Source organism: Anomaloglossus baeobatrachus, chromosome 4 (genome assembly GCF_048569485.1).
Source record: "Anomaloglossus baeobatrachus isolate aAnoBae1 chromosome 4, aAnoBae1.hap1, whole genome shotgun sequence".
NCBI classification, from domain to species: Eukaryota; Metazoa; Chordata; class Amphibia; order Anura; family Aromobatidae; genus Anomaloglossus; species Anomaloglossus baeobatrachus.
Window position 1 is genome coordinate 704,557,361 of NC_134356.1, and position 19,307 is coordinate 704,576,667.

The following is a 19,307-nucleotide window of genomic DNA, read 5'->3' on the forward strand; positions in this document are numbered from 1 at the left end:
GCTCCCTAATATTGTAGCTCTTGCACAGGAACCTCAAAGTCTGAGATTCTTGTTTGAAGCTGCTTGTAAAACTTCTAGTTACCCACCCATATCCCTGGCTGAATACCCTGGTCAGCAGGGGGCTAGCTGGGGCCACAGCTTCTTCCTTAATCTTAATTGTATTCTGTCACCTTGCCATTTGGCTCCCAGTTCTTGGTGTTGGAATCTTACTGCAGGGAAGGGAGGGTGTAAATGAACAGTGACAGCTGACTGACATGTATGAATGTAATATTCCTCACAATATTCCTCAAACCGGTCATCAGAGTACAGGTCATCAGGAGGGACTCCGGTCATCTGGAGGAACACAGGTCATCAGGAGGGACACAGGTCATCAGACACAGAACGTCATGGACAGGTGCAGGACATCAGAATACAGACAGAACACAGGAACAGGTGCATGTTTCAGAGACGCAGGCAAAACGGGTCCCGCCCGGCGGTGCGGGACAGGACACTCCGTGTGCGCAGAGACCACAGGACTACATGTAAATATATAACATTTTATTTATCCACATAAAATAGTTGTATTTTTTATTACTGTACGGTATTTAACCCTTTACGCTCCGGCCCTGCAGCTCCCGGCTCGTACGTTGACTCCTGCAGAGCATCACGTCTTGAACTTTTCACATGACAGGGCCTGCAGAACATTTCACATTTAACCCCTCCATGGCTTTGTTTGAGAGCTAAGGAGACATCCATAATCTTCTGCCCCTAAGAGGGGGAGTTCATGTCCATATTGCCCACGGCTCTTCGGGCATGTGCGTGGGGTCGGGGGGCGAGAAATAATGGGGTATTTGTCCATTACTTCCAAGTCCTCTCCCTTCCAGTATAAGACGCATGCACAAAATAAACGCAGACAGCGAGATAAAAAACCAGGACCAAAAGTCTTTTTTTATACAACAGGCTCAGCCCAGAGCAGGGGCCGGCTCACAAGGAAACTCCTCCCACGAGGAGCTGAGCAGAAGAACCAGCTTGTGGTCTATAGAGTTTCTGCATGTATCGGATACACTGAGAAAGCCCAATAGACACACAATATGTAGAGCTCCGGTCGGAGAACGTCAGCCCCGCTAAGAAGTAATTAGGCACTCCAGGTAGGGGCAACATGAAGCCAGGTAGATGCCGGAGTGCCTTATTGCCTCCGGATACACAATGCTCCAGGAGAGAGAAGTCTCCTCTATTTACGGTGGGATTGGAGAAGGCTGGTTTTAAAGTCTTTCTCTGGACGGAACCCAGATGTAGGGCCCTGAGAGATCCTCGATGATCCCCTTAACTTTATGGTAGACCTCTTCGAAGCTGTCACCCTCGACCACCGCTGAGGAGAAGAAGATAGATTGTAAGAGAAGCTGGAAATCTCCTAATCATACAACACATTAGGCGTGTTCAATACAAAAGGGAAACACATACACTACAGTACACAAGTCTCTATACAATATATAGGAATAGATCCCTCTGTGTGTAATGACTCTATATAATATATAGGAATAGATCCCGCTGTGTGTAATGACTCTATATAATATATAGGAATAGATCCCTCTGTGTGTAATGACTCTATATAATATATAGGAATAGATCCCTCTGTGTGTAATGACTCTATATAATATATAGGAATAGATCCCTCTGTGTGTAATGACTCTATATAATATATAGGAATAGATCCCTCTGTGTAATGACTACATAATATATAGGAATAGATCCCTCTGTGTGTAATGACTATATAATATATAGGAATAGATCCCTCTGTGTGTAATGACTCTATATAATATATAGGAATAGATACCTCTGTGTGTAATGACTATATAATATATAGGAATAGATCCCTCTGTGTCTAATGACTATATAATATATAGGAATAGATCCCTCTGTGTGTAATGATTCTATATAATATATAGGAATAGATCCCTCTGTGTATAATGACTATATAATATATAGGAATAGATCCCTCTGTGTGTAATTACTCTATATAATATATAGGAATAGATCCCTCTGTGTGTAATGACTCTATATAATATATAGGAATAGATCCCTCTGTGTGTAATGGCTCTATATAATATATAGGAATAGATCCCTCTGTGTGTAATGACTCTATATAATATATAGGAATAGATCCCTCTGTGTGTAATGACTCTATATAATATATAGGAATAGATCCCTCTGTGTGTAATGACTCTATATAATATATAGGAATAGATCCCTCTGTGTGTAATGGCTCTATATAATATAAAGGAATAGATCCCTCTGTGTGTAATGACTATATAATATATAGGAATAGATCCCTCTGTGTGTAAGGTCTCTATATAATATATAGGAATAGATCCCTCTGTGTGTAATGACTATATAATATATAGGAATAGATCCCTCTGTGTGTAATGACTATATAATATATAGGAATAGAGCCCTCTGTGTGTAATGACTATATAATATATAGGAATAGATCCTTCTGTGTGTAATGACTATATAATATATAGGAATAGATCCCTCTGTGTGTAATGGCTCTATATAATATATAGGAATAGATCCCTCTGTGTGTAATGACTATATAATATATAGGAATAGATCCCTCTGTGTGTAATGACTATATAATATATAGGAATAGATCCCTCTGTGTGTAATGACTCTGTATAATATATGGGAATAGATCCCTCTGTGTGTAATGACTCTATATAATATATAGGAATATATCCCCCTGTGTGTAATGGCTCTATATAATATATAGGAATAGATCCCTCTGTGTGTAATGACTCTATATAATATATAGGAATAGATCCCTCTGTGTGTAATGACTCTATATAATATATAGGAATAGATCCCTCTGTGTGTAATGACTATATAATATATAGGAATAGATCCCTCTGTGTGTAATGGCTCTATATAATATATAGGAATAGATCCCTCTGTGTGTAATGGCTCTATATAATATATAGGAATAGATCCCTCTGTGTGTAATGACTCTATATAATATATATGAATAGATCCCTCTGTGTGTAATGTTTCTATATAATATATAGGAATAGATCCCTCTGTGTGTAATGACTATATAATATATAGGAATAGATCCCTCTGTTTGTAATGACTATATAATATCTAGGAATAGAGCCCTCTGTGTGTAATGACTCCATATAATATATAGGAATAGATCCCTCTGTGTGTAATGACTCTATATAATATATGGGAATAGATCCCTCTGTGTGTAATGACTCTATATAATATATAGGAATAGATCCCTCTGTGTGTAATGACTATATAATATATAGGAATAGATCCCTCTGTGTGTAATGACTCTATATAATATATAGGAATAGATCCTTCTGTGTGTAATGACTCTGTATAATATATAGGAATAGATCCCTCTGTGTGTAATGGCTCTATATAATATAAAGGAATAGATCCCTCTGTGTGTAATGACTCTATATAATATATAGGAATAGATCCCTCTGTGTGTAATGGCTCTATATAATATATAGGAATAGATCCCTCTGTGTGTAATGACTCTATATAATATATAGGAATAGATCCCTCTGTGTGTAATGACTCTATATAATATATAGGAATAGATCCCTCTGTGTGTAATGGCTCTATATAATATAAAGGAATAGATCCCTCTGTGTGTAATGACTATATAATATATAGGAATAGATCCCTCTGTGTGTAAGGTCTCTATATAATATATAGGAATAGATCCCTCTGTGTGTAATGACTATATAATATATAGGAATAGATCCCTCTGTGTGTAATGACTATATAATATATAGGAATAGATCCCTCTGTGTGTAATGACTATATAATATATAGGAATAGATCCCTCTGTGTGTAATGACTCTGTATAATATATGGGAATAGATCCCTCTGTGTGTAATGGCTCTATATAATATATAGGAATAGATCCCTTTGTGTGTAATGGCTCTATATAATATATAGGAATAGATCCCTCTGTGTGTAATAACTCTATATAATATATAGGAATAGATCCCTCTGTGTGTAATGACTCTATATAATATATAGGAATAGATCCCTCTGTGTGTAATGGCTCTATATAATATATAGGAATAGATCCCTCTGTGTGTAATGACTCTATATAATATATAGGAATAGATCCTTCTGTGTGTAATGACTCTGTATAATATATAGGAATAGATCCCTCTGTGTGTAATGACTCTATATAATATATAGGAATAGATCCCTCTGTGTGTAATGACTCTATATAATATATAGGAATAGATCCCTCTGTGTGTAATGGCTCTATATAATATATAGGAATAGATCCCTCTGTGTGTAATGACTCTATATAATATATAGGAATAGATCCCTCTGTGTGTAATGACTATATAATATATAGGAATAGATCCCTCTGTGTGTAAGGTCTCTATATAATATATAGGAATAGATCCCTCTGTGTGTAATGACTATATAATATATAGGAATAGATCCCTCTGTGTGTAATGACTATATAATATATAGGAATAGATCCCTCTGTGTGTAATGACTATATAATATATAGGAATAGATCCCTCTGTGTGTAATGACTCTGTATAATATATGGGAATAGATCCCTCTGTGTGTAATGGCTCTATATAATATATAGGAATAGATCCCTCTGTGTGTAATGGCTCTATATAATATATAGGAATAGATCCCTCTGTGTGTAATGACTATATAATATATAGGAATAGATCCCTCTGTGTGTAATGACTCTGTATAATATATGGGAATAGATCCCTCTGTGTAATGACTATATAATATATAGGAATAGATCCCTCTGTGTGTAATGACTATATAATATATAGGAATAGATCCCTCTGTGTGTAATGACTATATAATATATAGGAATAGATCCCTCTGTGTGTAATGACTATATAATATATAGGAATAGATCCCTCTGTGTGTAATGACTATATAATATATAGGAATAGATCCCTCTGTGTGTAATGACTCTGTATAATATATGGGAATAGATCCCTCTGTGTGTAATGGCTCTATATAATATATAGGAATAGATCCCTCTGTGTGTAATGGCTCTATATAATATATAGGAATAGATCCCTCTGTGTGTAATGACTCTATATAATATATAGGAATAGATCCCTCTGTGTGTAATGACTATATAATATATAGGAATAGATCCCTCTGTGTAATGACTATATAATATATAGGAATAGATCCCTCTGTGTGTAATGACTCTGTATAATATATGGGAATAGATCCCTCTGTGTGTAATGGGCTCTATATAATATATAGGAATAGATCCCTCTGTGTGTAATGACTATATAATATATAGGAATAGATCCCTCTGTGTGTAATGACTCTGTATAATATATGGGAATAGATCCCTCTGTGTAATGACTATATAATATATATGAATAGATCCCTCTGTGTGTAATGACTATATAATATATAGGAATAGATCCCTCTGTGTGTAATGACTATATAATATATAGGAATAGATCCCTCTGTGTGTAATGACTATATAATATATAGGAATAGATCCCTCTGTGTAATGACTATATAATATATAGGAATAGATCCCTCTGTGTGTAATGACTCTGTATAATATATGGGAATAGATCCCTCTGTGTGTAATGGCTCTATATAATATATAGGAATAGATCCCTCTGTGTGTAATGGCTCTATATAATATATAGGAATAGATCCCTCTGTGTGTAATGACTCTATATAATATACTGGGTACATTCTCTGCTGATTTTGCGGTTCTCCCAGTTACACAGAATGGAGCGCTCTTTGTAAATTTTAATGTATATTTCACTTCATCTGAGACAAAAAAAAATTAATCCAGAAAATCCCATTGTAGGATTAATAAATAATTTGCCTTTTATTGCATGAAATAAGTATTTTACCACCAACCAATCAGCAGGAATTGCGCTCTCACAGACCTGTTACTTTTTCTCCTTCTCTGCACTCATTACCTGGATTAATTGCTCCTGTTCGACCTCGATACCTGTATATAAGACCCCTGTCCACACACTCAATCACACTCCAACCTCTCCACTATGGCCATCACCAAAGAGCTGTCTAAGGACACCAGGGACAACATTGTAAACCTGCACAAGGCTGGGATGGTCTACAGGACAATAGGCAAGCAGCTTGGTGAGAAGGCAACAACTGTTGGCACAATTATTAGAAAATGGAACAAACACAAGATGACTGTCAATCTTACTTCGTTTGGGGCTCCATGCAAGATCTCACCTCATGGGATAAGGATGATTTTGAGAAAGGTCCAGAATCAGCCCAGAACTACACGGGAGGACCTGGTGAATGACCTGAAGAGAGCTGGGACCACAGTCTCCAAGATTATTATTAGTAACACACTACACTGTCATGGATTATAATCCTGAAGGGCACGCATGGTCCCCCTGCTCATGCCAGCACATGGGCAGGCCCGTTTGCAGTTCACCAATGACTGCTGCATGATCCAGAGGATGCATGGGAGGTCATGTGGTCAGATGAGACCAAAATAGAACTTATTGGGATAAATTCCAATCTCCGTGTTTTTGAGGAAGAAAGGGGAGTACAACCCCAAGAACACCATCTCAAAGATGAAGTATGGGGGTGGAATCACCTAAAAGATCTGGAGAAGATCTGCGTGGAAGAGTGACCTGAAAGATCTGGAGAAGATCTGCGTGGAAGAGTGACCTGAAAGATCTGGAGAAGATCTGTATGGAGGAGTGACCTGAAATATATGGGGAAGATCTGTATGGAGGAGCGACATGAAAGATCTGGACAAGATCTGTATGGAGGACTGAAGGGAGAGATCTGGAGAAGATCTGTGTGGAGAAGTGACCTGAAAGATCTGGAGAAGATCCATACGGAAGAGTGACCTGAAAGATCTGGGTTAGATCTGTATGGAGGAGTGACCTGAAAGATCTGGAGAAGATCTGTATGGAGGAGTGACCTGAAAGATCTGGAGAAGATCTGTATGGAGGAGTGACCTGAAAGATCTGGAGAAGATCTGTATGGAGGAGTGATCTGAAAGATCTAGAGAAGAACTGTATGGAGGAGTGACCTGAAAGATGTGGACAAGATCTGTATGGAGGAGTGAAGGTAGAGATCTGGAGAAGATCTGTATGGAGAAGTGACCTGTAAGATCTGGAGAAGATCTGTATGGAGGAGTCACCTAAAAGATTTGGAGAAGATCTGTGTGGAGGAGTCACCTAAAAGATTTGGAGAAGATCTGTGTGGAGGAGTGACCTGAAAGATCTGGACAAAATCTGTATGGAGGAGTGAAGGTAGAGATCTGGAGAGGATCTGTATGGAGGAGTGACCTGAAAGATCTGGACAAAATCTGTATGGAGGAGTGAAGGTAGAGATCTGGAGAAGATCTGTATGGAGGAGTGACCTGAAAGATCTGGAGAAGATCTGTATGGAGGAGAGACCTAAAAGATCTGGAGAAGATCTGTGTGGAGGAGTGACCTGAAAGATCTGGAGAAGATCTGTATGGAGGAGTGAAGGTAGAGATCTGGAGAAGATCTGTATGGAGAAGTGACCTGAAAGATCTGGAGAAGATCTGTATGGAGGAGTCACCTAAAAGATTTGGAGAAGATCTGTATGGAGGAGTGACCTGAAAGATCTGGACAAGATCTGTATGGAGGAGAGACCTGAAAGATGTGGACAAGATCTGTATGGAGGAGTGAAGGTAGAGATCTGGAGAAGATCTGTATGGAGGAGTGACCTGAAAGATCTGGAGAAGATCTGTATGGAGGCGTGACCTGAAAGATCTGGAGAAGAACTGTATGGAGGAGTGACCTGAAAGATGTGGACAAGATCTGTATGGAGAAGTGACCTGAAAGATCTGGAGAAGATCTGTATGGAGGAGTCACCTAAACGATCTGGAGAAGATCTGTATGGAGGAGTGACCTGAAAGATCTGGAGAAGATCTGTATGGAGGAGAGACCTGAAAGATCTGGAGAAGATCCATACGGAAGAGTGACCTGAAAGATCTGGGTTAGATCTGTATGGAGGAGTGACCTGAAAGATCTGGAGAAGATCTGTATGGAGGAGTGACCTGAAAGATCTGGAGAAGATCTGTATGGAGGAGTGACCTGAAAGATCTGGAGAAGATCTGTATGGAGGAGTGACCTGAAAGATCTGGACAAGATCTGTATACAGGAGAGACCTGAAAGATGTGGACAAAATCTGTATGGAGGAGTGAAGGTAGAGATCTGGAGAAGATCTGTATGGAGGAGTGACCTGAAAGATCTGGAGAAGATCTGTATGGAGGAGAGACCTGAAAGATCTGGAGAAGATCTGTGTGGAGGAGTGACCTGAAAGATCTGGAGAAGATCTGTATGGAGGAGTGAAGGTAGAGATCTGGAGAAGATCTGTATGTAGGAGTGACCTGAAAAATCTGGAGAAGATCTGTATGGAGGCGTGACCTGAAAGATCTGGAGAAGATCTGTATGGAGGAGTGACCTGAAAGATCTGGAGAAGATCTGTATGGAGGAGTGACCTGTAAGATCTGGAGAAGATCTGTGTGGAGGAGAGACCTGAAAGATCTGGAGAAGATCTGTATGGAGGAGTGACCTGAAAGATCTGGAGAAGATCTGTATGGAGGAGTGACCTGAAAGATCTGGAGAAGATCTGTATGGAGGAGTGACCTGAGAGATCTGGAGAAGATCTGTATGGAGGAGTAACCTGAAAGATCTGGGGGAGATCTGTATGGAGGAGTGACCTGAAAGATATGGAGAAAATCTGTATGGAGGAGTGACCTGAAAGATCTGGAGAAGATCTGTATGGAGGAGTGACCGGAGAGATCTAGAGAAGATCTGTATGGAGGAGTGACCTGAAAGATGTGGAGAAGATCTGTATGGAGGAGTGACCTGAAAGATATGGAGAAGATCTGTATGGAGGAGTGACCTGAAAGATCTAGAGAAGAACTGTATGGAGGAGTGACCTGAAAGATCTGGACAAAATCTGTATAGAGGAGAGACCTGAAAGATGTGGACAAAATCTGTATGGAGGAGTGAAGGTAGAGATCTGGAAAAGATCTGTATGGAGGATTGACCTGAAAGATCTGGAGAAGATCTGTATGGAGGAGAGACCTGAAAGATTTGGAGAAGATCTGTGTGGAGGAGTGACCTGAAAGATCTGGAGAAGATCTGTATGGAGGAGAGACCTGAAAGATTTGGAGAAGATCTGTGTGGAGGAGTGACCTGAAAGATCTGGAGAAGATCTGTATGGAGGAGTGAAGGTAGAGATCTGGAGAAGATCTGTATGGAGGAGTGACCTGAAAAATCTGGAGAAGATCTGTATGGAGGCGTGACCTGAAAGATCTGGAGAAGATCTGTATGGAGGAGTGACCTGAAAGATTTGGAGAAGATCTGTATGGAGGAGTGACCTGAAAGATCTGGAGAAGATCTGTATGGAGGAGTGACCTGAAAGATCTGGAGAAGATCTGTATGGAGGAGTGACCTGAAAGATTTGGAGAAGATCTGTATGGAGGAGTGACCTGAAAGATCTGGAGAAGATCTGTATGGAGGAGTGACCTGAAAGATCTGGAGAAGATCTGTATGGAGGAGTGACCGGAGAGATCTGGAGAAGATCTGTATGGAGGAGTGACCTGAAAGATCTGGAGAAGATCTGTATGGAGGAGTGACCGGAGAGATCTGGAGAAGATCTGTATGGAGGAGTGACCGGAGAGATCTAGAGAAGATCTGTATGGAGGAGTGACCGGAGAGATCTAGAGAAGATCTGTATGGAGGAGTGACCGGAGAGATCTGGAGAAGATCTGTATGGAGGAGTTGCTGATATCTCTGCTGCAGTGTGTGCAAATCTGGTCATGATCTACCGGAAACCTCCGACCTCTGTAACCGCAGATAAAGGTCAGTTTTTCTATTGTATCAGATCCTTATTTCATGTAATAAATGCAGATTATATATAAATGTACACTGGATTGTCCGGATGATGTTATTCTGTCACAGGTGACGATTCCTCCGATAAATATTACAACCGGCTCCAATCTGTGCACGAGGGAAAATCAGCAGCGGAAAAAAATCCTTCTCTTCACCACGGCACACAGCAGCCCCGCACACGGCACTCCCGCACACGGCAGCCCTGCACACGGCAGTCCAGCACACGGCAGCCCCGCACACGGCAGCCCCGCACACGGCAGCCCCGCACACGGCAGCCCCGCACACGGCAGCCCCGCACACGGCAGCCCCGCACACGGCACTCCCGCACACGGCAGCCCTGCACACGGCAGTCCAGCACACGGCAGCCCCGCACACGGCAGCCCCGCACACGGCAGCCCCGCACACGGCAGCCCCGCACACGGCAGCCCCGCACACGGCAGTCCCGCACACACATGCAGCTGCCACCATCTCACCTGAGAAACACTCGGTGAAGTCTTGCTCCAGCTTCGTGGACCTCTCATAGGTTTTTCTGGCTTGTTCCTCAGTTAGACGTTTATTAATTTCTCTGTTGGAACAAAATAAAAGAAGGATCAATCACTTGATCACCGATCTAAAGAGTGATCTGATTAGAAAAAGACAGAATTAGATCCATAACAGATAATCTTATGTATTGCACCATCAAAAGACAACACTGAGCTATATACCATATACTGGACCAGGGCTCTACACCTGAGGGACCAGGTCTCTACAGCAGATCATCACTGTGGGGCCAGGTCTCTACACCAGATCACTGTGGGACCAGGTCTCTACATCTGATCATCACTGTGGGGCCAGGTCTCTACATCAGATCACTGTGGGACCAGGTCTCTACATCTGATCATCACTGTGGGACCAGGTCTCTACAGCAGATCATCACTGTGGGACCAGGTCTCTACAGCAGATCATCACTGTGGGACCAGGTCTCTACATCAGATCATCACTGAGGGACCAGGTCTCTACATCAGATCATCACTGAGGGACCAGGTCTCTACATCAGATCATCACTGAGGGACCAGGTCTCTACATCAGATCATCACTGAGGGACCAGGTCTCTACATCAGATCATCACTGAGGGACCAGGTCTCTACATCAGATCATCACTGAGGGACCAGGTCTCTACATCAGATCATCACTGAGGGACCAGGTCTCTACATCAGATCATCACTGTGGGACCAGGTCTCTACATCAGATCATCACTGTGGGACCAGGTCTCTACATCAGATCATCACTGAGGGACCAGGTCTCTACACCAGATCATCACTGAGGGACCAGGTCTCTACACCAGATCATCACTGAGGGACCAGGTCATCACTGAGGGACCAGATCATCACTGAGGGACCAGATCATCACTGAGGGACCAGATCATCACTGAGGGACCAGGTCTCTACACCAGATCATCACTGAGGGACCAGGTCTCTACACCAGATCATCACTGAGGGACCAGGTCTCTACACCAGATCATCACTGAGGGACAAGGTCTCTACACCAGATCATCACTGAGGGACAAGGTCTCTACACCAGATCATCACTGAGGGACAAGGTCTCTACACCAGATCATCACTGAGGGACCAGATCATCACTGAGGGACCAGGTCTCTACACCAGATCATCACTGAGGGACCAGGTCTCTACACCAGATCATCACTGAGGGACCCGGTCTCTACACCAGATCATCACTGAGGGACCCGGTCTCTACACCAGATCATCACTGAGGGTCCAGGTCATCACTGAGGGTCCAGATCATCACTGAGGGTCCAGATCATCACTGAGGGACCAGATCATCACTGAGGGACCAGATCATCACTGAGGGACCAGATCATCACTGAGGGACCAGATCATCACTGAGGGACCAGGTCTCTACACCAGATCATCACTGAGGGACCAGGTCTCTACACCAGATCATCACTGAGGGACCCGGTCTCTACACCAGATCATCACTGAGGGACCCGGTCTCTACACCAGATCATCACTGAGGGTCCAGGTCATCACTGAGGGTCCAGATCATCACTGAGGGACCAGATCATCACTGAGGGACCAGATCATCACTGAGGGACCAGATCATCACTGAGAGACCAGATCATCACTGAGGGACCAGATCATCACTGAGGGACCAGATCATCACTGAGGGACCAGGTCTCTACACCAGATCATCACTGAGGACTAGGTCTCTACACCAGATCATCACTGAAAGACCAGATCATCACTGAGGGACCAGATCATCACTGAGGGACCAGATCATCACTGAGGGACCAGGTCTCTACACCAGATCATCACTGAGGACCAGGTCTCTACACCAGATCATCACTGAGGGACCAGATCATCGCTGAGGGACCAGATCATCGCTGAGGGACCAGATCATCGCTGAGGGACCAGATCATCACTGAGGGACCAGGTGTCTACACCAGATCATCACTGAGGGACCAGGCCATCACTGAGGGACCAGGTCTCTACACCAGATAATCACTGAGGGACCAGGTCTCTACACCATATCATCACTGACACACCGGATCATCATTGAGGGACCAGCTGTCTACACCAAATCATCACTGACAGAGGAGATCTCTATTGACAGACCAAATCTCCACCTATCTCCCAATGATCTGCAGAGACTGATCTCCAGCAGAGAGTGACCAGATTGGGAAGACCAGATTGAGTACATGGACCCTGGTGGCAATGCTCTGCCTTTGGAAGCGACAACCTCACATCTCTACAGACATGACTTCAACCTTGTTGCAGGTAGAACTTACAGAATATTTTCCAGAGACTTTGGCCGTATAAAGATGGCGATGGGCTGGAGCTGGGCCGCCTGTAGTCGTCGTACAGCATTAGCAGAGACATCCAGGATACAATGCTTTCCCTACGGAGAGAGGAACGTGATTCTGATTATTGAGGAAGTAATCTAGCATGGCCCGAGACCTCCGGAGCACGGGCCGCAGACCTCCGGAGCACGGGCCGCAGACCTCCGGAGCACGGGCCGCAGACCTCCGGAACACGGGCCGCAGACCTCCGGAGCACGGGCCGCAGACCTCCGGAGCACGGGCCGCAGACCTCCGGAGCACGGGCCGCAGACCTCCGGAGCACGGGCCGCAGACCTCCGGAGCACGGGCCGCAGACCTCCGGAGCACGGGCCGCAGACCTCCGGAGCACGGGCCGCAGACCTCTGGAGAACAGGCGCCATCATTACCTGCTCAGCGACCTCCCTGACGCTCTGCACGCTTGTCCCATACAGATGTCCATTATACTGTCCGGCCTCAATGAATTTATGACCTTGAATGTCTTTCTCCATCTTCTCTCGAGATGACACAAAGTGGTAATCTCTTCCATCCACCTCGTAATCTCGCTTGGGACGCGTCGTATCTGTAGGGTGAGGTCAGAGAACAGAGCGGGGTAATAATAATGTACCCGGCCCTCCAAACCGATATAACCCAGGACAGGAACAGCCAAAGCCTCAAACAATGTCACGCTCATCGAAAAGATGGACGACCGGTGAAAACAGAGGCGCAGACCTCAGAGTGGGGCCTGGGCAGTGCGCTGTGTCCACACCGGCACAGGATCAGTCAGGGGGAGTCCTGGACTGAAGATAAAGGATGGCCGGCGCCGGGCGTCTGGTGTACGGGGGAAAGGCCAAAATATCATAGCAAAGCGCAAAGTACAGAGAGAACAGCAAGAGCCAATGCCGAAGTAACCCCCTCCATCATCTACAGGACTGCAGCCGTCTGTAGGGGCTGAGATAGTGGTGGGGATGGATGGATGGATGTAGAAATGAATGGATATAGAGATGGATGGATGGATATAGAGATGGATGGATGGATACAGAGATGGATGGATGGATATAGATGGATGGATATAGAGATGGATGGATATAGAGATGGATGGATCTAGAGATGGATGGATGGATCTAGAGATGCATGGATGGATCTAGAGATGCATGGATGGATCTAGAGATGCATGGATGGATCTAGAGATGCATGGATGGATCTAGAGATGGATGGATGGATATAGAGATGGATGGATATAGAGATGGATGGATATAGAGATGGATGGATATAGAGATGGATGGATATAGAGATGGATGGATATAGAGATGGATGGATATAGAGATGGATGGATATAGAGATGGATGGATGGATATAGAGATGGATGGATATAGAGATGGATGCATGGATCTAGAGATGGATGGATGGATCTAGAGATGGATGGATGGATCTAGAGATGGATGGATATAGAGATGGATGGATGGATATAGAGATGGATGGATGGATATAGAGATGGATGGGTATAGAGATGGATGGATGGATATAGTGATGGATGGATGGATATAAAGATGGATGGATATAAAGATGGATGGATATAGAGATGGATGGATGGATATAGAGATGGATGGATGGATATAGAGATGGATGGATATAGAGATGGATGGATGGATATAGAGATGGATGGATATAGAGATGGATGGATATAGAGATGGATGGATATAGAGATGGATGGATATAGAGATGGATGGATATAGAGATGGATGGATATAGAGATGGATGGGTATAGAGATGGATGGATGGATATAGAGATGGATGGATGGATATAAAGATGGATGGATATAGAGATGGATGGATGGATATAGAGATGGATGGATGGATATAGAGATGGATGGATGGATATAGAGATGGATGGATATAGAGATGGATGGATATAGAGATGGATATAGAGATGGATGGATAAAGAGATGGATGGATGGATATAAAGATGGATGGATATAGAGATGGATGGATAAAGAGATGGATGGATGGATATAAAGATGGATGGATATAGAGATGGATGGATATAGAGATGGATGGATATAGAGATGGATGGATATAGAGATGGATGGATATAGAGATGGATGGATATAGAGATGGATGGATGGATATAGAGATGGATGGATGGATATAGAGATGGATGGATGGATATAGAGATGGATGGATGGATATAGAGATGGATGGATATAGAGATGGATGGATGGATATAGAGATGGATGGATGGATATAGAGATGGATGGATGGATATAGAGATGGATGGATGGATATAAAGATGGATGGATATAGAGATGGATGGATGGATATAGAGATGGATGGATATAGAGATGGATGGATATAGAGATGGATGGATATAGAGATGGATGGATGGATATAGAGATGGATGGATGGATATAGAGATGGATGGATATAGAGATGGATGGATATAGAGATGGATGGATATAGAGATGGATGGATGGATATAGAGATGGATGGATGGATATAGAGATGGATGGATGGATATAGAGATGGATGGATATAGAGATGGATGGATATAGAGATGGATGGATATAGAGATGGATGGATATAGAGATGGATGGATATAGAGATGGATAGATATACAGATGGATGGATATAGAGATGGATGGATATAGAGATGGATGGATATAGAGATGGTTATAGAGATGGATGGATATAGAGATGGATATAGAGATGGATGGATATAGAGATGGATAGATATAGAGATGGATGGATATAGAGATGGATGGATATAGAGATGGATGGATATAGAGATGGATGGATATAGAGATGGATGGATATAGAGATGGATGGATATAGAGATGGATGGATATAGAGATGGATGGATATAGAGATGGATAGATATAGAGATGGATAGATATAGAGATGGATGGATATAGAGATGGATGGATATAGAGATGGATAGATATAGAGATGGATAGATATACAGATGGATGGATATAGAGATGGATGGATATAGAGATGGATGGATATAGAGATGGATGGATATAGAGATGGATGGATATAGAGATGGATGGATATAGAGATGGATGGATATAGAGATGGATAGATATAGAGATGGATGGATATAGAGATGGATGGATATAGAGATGGATGGATATAGAGATGGATGGATATAGAGATGGATGGATATAGAGATGGATAGATATAGAGATGGATAGATATAGAGATGGATGGATATAGAGATGGATGGATATAGAGATGGATGGATATAGAGATGGATGGATATAGAGATGGATGGATATAGAGATGGATGGATATAGAGATGGATGGATATAGAGATGGATGGATATAGAGATGGATGGATATAGAGATGGATGGATATAGAGATGGATGGATATAGAGATGGATGGATATAGAGATGGCTAGATATAGAGATGGATAGATATACAGATGGATGGATATAGAGATGGATGGATATAGAGATGGATGGATGGATATAGAGATGGATGGATATAGAGATGGATGGATATAGAGATGGATGGATGGATATACAGATGGATGGATATGGAGATGGATGGATATACATATTGATGGATATAGAGATGGATGGATGGATAGATGGATGGATATAGAGATGGATGGATGGATATACAGATGGATGGATATGGAGATGGATGGATGGATATACAGATGGATGGATATAGAGATGGATGGATATACATATGGATGGATATAGAGATGGATGGATATACATATGGATGGATATAGAGATGGATGGATGGATATAGAGATGGATGGATATAGAGATGGATGGATATAGAGATGGATGGATGGATATACAGATGGATGGATATGGAGATGGATGGATATACATATTGATGGATATAGAGATGGATGGATGGATAGATGGATGGATGGATAGATGGATGGATGGATATAGAGATGGATGGGTACTAGCAGCAGTCGCCGTACTCCGCAGCCGAGCCCTAGGTCACATCACCGGGATACTCACGAGGGACGCAGGAGCCAAACTTGTCAGGAAATTCAGAAAGGAGGTCATCATTAACCCTGTCCTTCCCAGGACCCAGGATGATGATGGGACGAGCGTAGTGCACTGCAAAGAAAAACAATAAAACATTAAGGGGGAATCAAAAATAATCACAAGAAAGTAGAAGACAGACTGGAGAAATGCCGTCCTGCCCCTTTATCTAAGCTGTATCCGCTGTCCTCAGCACTGCGCGGAGAAATACCGTCCTGCCCCTTTATCTAAGCTGTATCCGCTGTCCTCAGGACTGAGCGGAGAAATGCCGTCCTGCCCCTTTATCTAAGCTGTATCCGCTGTCGTCAGCACTGAGCGGAGAAATGCTGTCCTGCCCCTTTATCTAAGATGTATCCGCTGTCGTCAGCGCTGAGCGGAGAAATGTCGTCCTGCCCCTTTATCTAAGATGTATCCGCTGCCGTCAGCACTGAGCGGAGAAATGCCGTCCTGCCCCTTTATCTAAGATGTATCCGCTGCCGTCAGCACTGAGCGGAGAAATGCCGTCCTGCCCCTTTATCTAAGATGTATCCGCTGTCCTCAGCACTGTGCGGAGCAATACCGTCCTGCCCCTTTATCTAAGATGTATCCGCTGTCCTCAGCACTGTGCGGAACAATACCGTCCTGCCCCTTTATCTAAGATGTATCCGCTGTCCTCAGGACTGAGCGGAGAAATGCCGTCCTGCCCCTTTATCAAAGATGTATCCGCTGTCCTCAGCACTGTGCGGAGCAATACAGTCCTGCCCCTTTATCTAAGAAATGCCGTCCTGCCCCTTTATCTAAGATGTATCCGCTGTCCTCAGCACTGTGCGGAGCAATACCGTCCTGCCCCTTTATCTAAGATGTATCCGCTGTCCTCAGCACTGTGCGGAACAATACCGTCCTGCCCCTTTATCTAAGATGTATCCGCTGTCCTCAGGACTGAGCGGAGAAATGCCGTCCTGCCCCTTTATCAAAGATGTATCCGCTGTCCTCAGCACTGTGCGGAGCAATACAGTCCTGCCCCTTTATCTAAGATGTATCTGCTGTCGTCAGCGCTGCGCGGAGAAATACCGTCCTGCCCCTTTATCGAAGACATATCAGCGGTCTTCAGCACTGCGCGGAGAAATACCATCCTGCCCCTTTATCTAAGACGTATCCGCTGTCCTCAGCACTGCGCGGAGAAATGCCGTCCTGCCCCTTTATCTAAGACGTATCCGCTGTCCTCAGCACTGTGCGGAGCAATGCCGTCCTGCCCCTTTATCTAAGACGTATCCGCTGTCCTCAGCACTGCGCGGAGAAATGCCGTCCTGCCCCTTTATCTAAGATGTATCCGCTGTCTTCAGCACTGCGCGGAGAAATGCCGTCCTGCCCCTTTATCTAAGACGTATCCGCTGTCCTCAGCACTGCGCGGAGAAATGCCGTCCTGCCCCTTTATCTAAGACGTATCCGCTGTCCTCAGCACTGCGCGGAGAAATGCCGTCCTGCCCCTTTATCTAAGATGTATCCACTGTCCTCAGTGCTGTGAAATGCCGTCTGGCCCCTTTATCTAAGATGTATCCGCTGTCCTCAGTGCTGTGAAATGCCGTCCGGCCCCTTTATCTAAGATGTATCCGCTGTCCTCAGTGCTGTGAAATGCCGTCTGGCCCCTTTATCTAAGATGTATCCGCTGTCCTCAGTGCTGTGAAATGCCGTCTGGCCCCTTTATCTAAGATGTATCCGCTGTCTTCAGTGCTGTGAAATGCCGTCCTGCCCCTTTATCTAAGACGTATCCGCTGTCCTCAGCACTGCGCAGAAATGCCGTCCGGCCCCATTATCTAATATGTATCCGCTGTCCTCAGTGCTGTGAAATGCCGTCCTGCCCCTTTATCTAAGACGTATCCACTGTTCTTAGCGCTGCGTGGAGAAATGCCGTCCTGACCCTTTATCCAAGACATATCCGCTGTCCTCAGTGCTGTGAAATGCCGTCCTGCCCCTTTATCTAAGATGTATCCACTGTCCTCAGTGCTGTGAAATGCCGTCCGGCCCCTTTATCTAAGATGTATCCGCTGTCCTCAGCGCTGTGAAATGCCGTCCTGCCCCTTTATCTAAGACGTATCCGCTGTCCTCAGCACTGCGCGGAGAAATGCCGTCCGGCCCCTTTATCTAAGATGTATCCGCTGTCCTCAGTGCTGTGAAATGCCGTCTGGCCCCTTTATCTAAGATGTATCCGCTGTCCTCAGTGCTGTGAAATGCCGTCCGGCCCCTTTATCTAAGACGTATCCGCTGTCTTCAGTGCTGTGAAATGCCGTCCTGCCCCTTTATCTAAGACGTATCCGCTGTCCTCAGCACTGCGCGGAGAAATGCCGTCCGGCCCCATTATCTAATATGTATCCGCTGTCCTCAGTGCTGTGAAATGCCGTCCTGCCCCTTTATCTAAGACGTATCCACTGTTCTTAGCGCTGCGTGGAGAAATGCCGTCCTGACCCTTTATCTAAGACATATCCGCTGTCCTCAGTGCTGTGAAATGCCGTCCTGCCCCTTTATCTAAGATGTATCCACTGTCCTCAGTGCTGTGAAATGCCATCCGGCCCCTTTATCTAAGATGTATCCGCTGTCCTCAGCGCTG

General features: G+C 44.1%; 1 protein-coding gene across 3 annotated transcripts in view; it reads right to left on the reverse strand.

The window, feature by feature from the left end:
- Positions 1-522: 522 nt before the first annotated feature.
- The window catches only part of DLG4 (discs large MAGUK scaffold protein 4), a 178,137-nt gene continuing 159,352 nt past the window's right edge, over positions 523-19,307 (reverse strand). For all 3 annotated transcript variants that reach the window (XM_075346764.1, XM_075346765.1, XM_075346766.1), the window contains 5 exons: positions 16,697-16,798; positions 13,119-13,291; positions 12,682-12,791; positions 10,370-10,461; positions 523-1,348 (listed from right to left, as the gene is read on the reverse strand). In XM_075346764.1, coding sequence (XP_075202879.1) covers positions 1,242-1,348; positions 10,370-10,461; positions 12,682-12,791; positions 13,119-13,291; positions 16,697-16,798 — 584 coding nt within the window. In that variant the 3' untranslated portion in view covers positions 523-1,241. The remainder of the gene's footprint in view (positions 1,349-10,369; positions 10,462-12,681; positions 12,792-13,118; positions 13,292-16,696; positions 16,799-19,307) is intronic.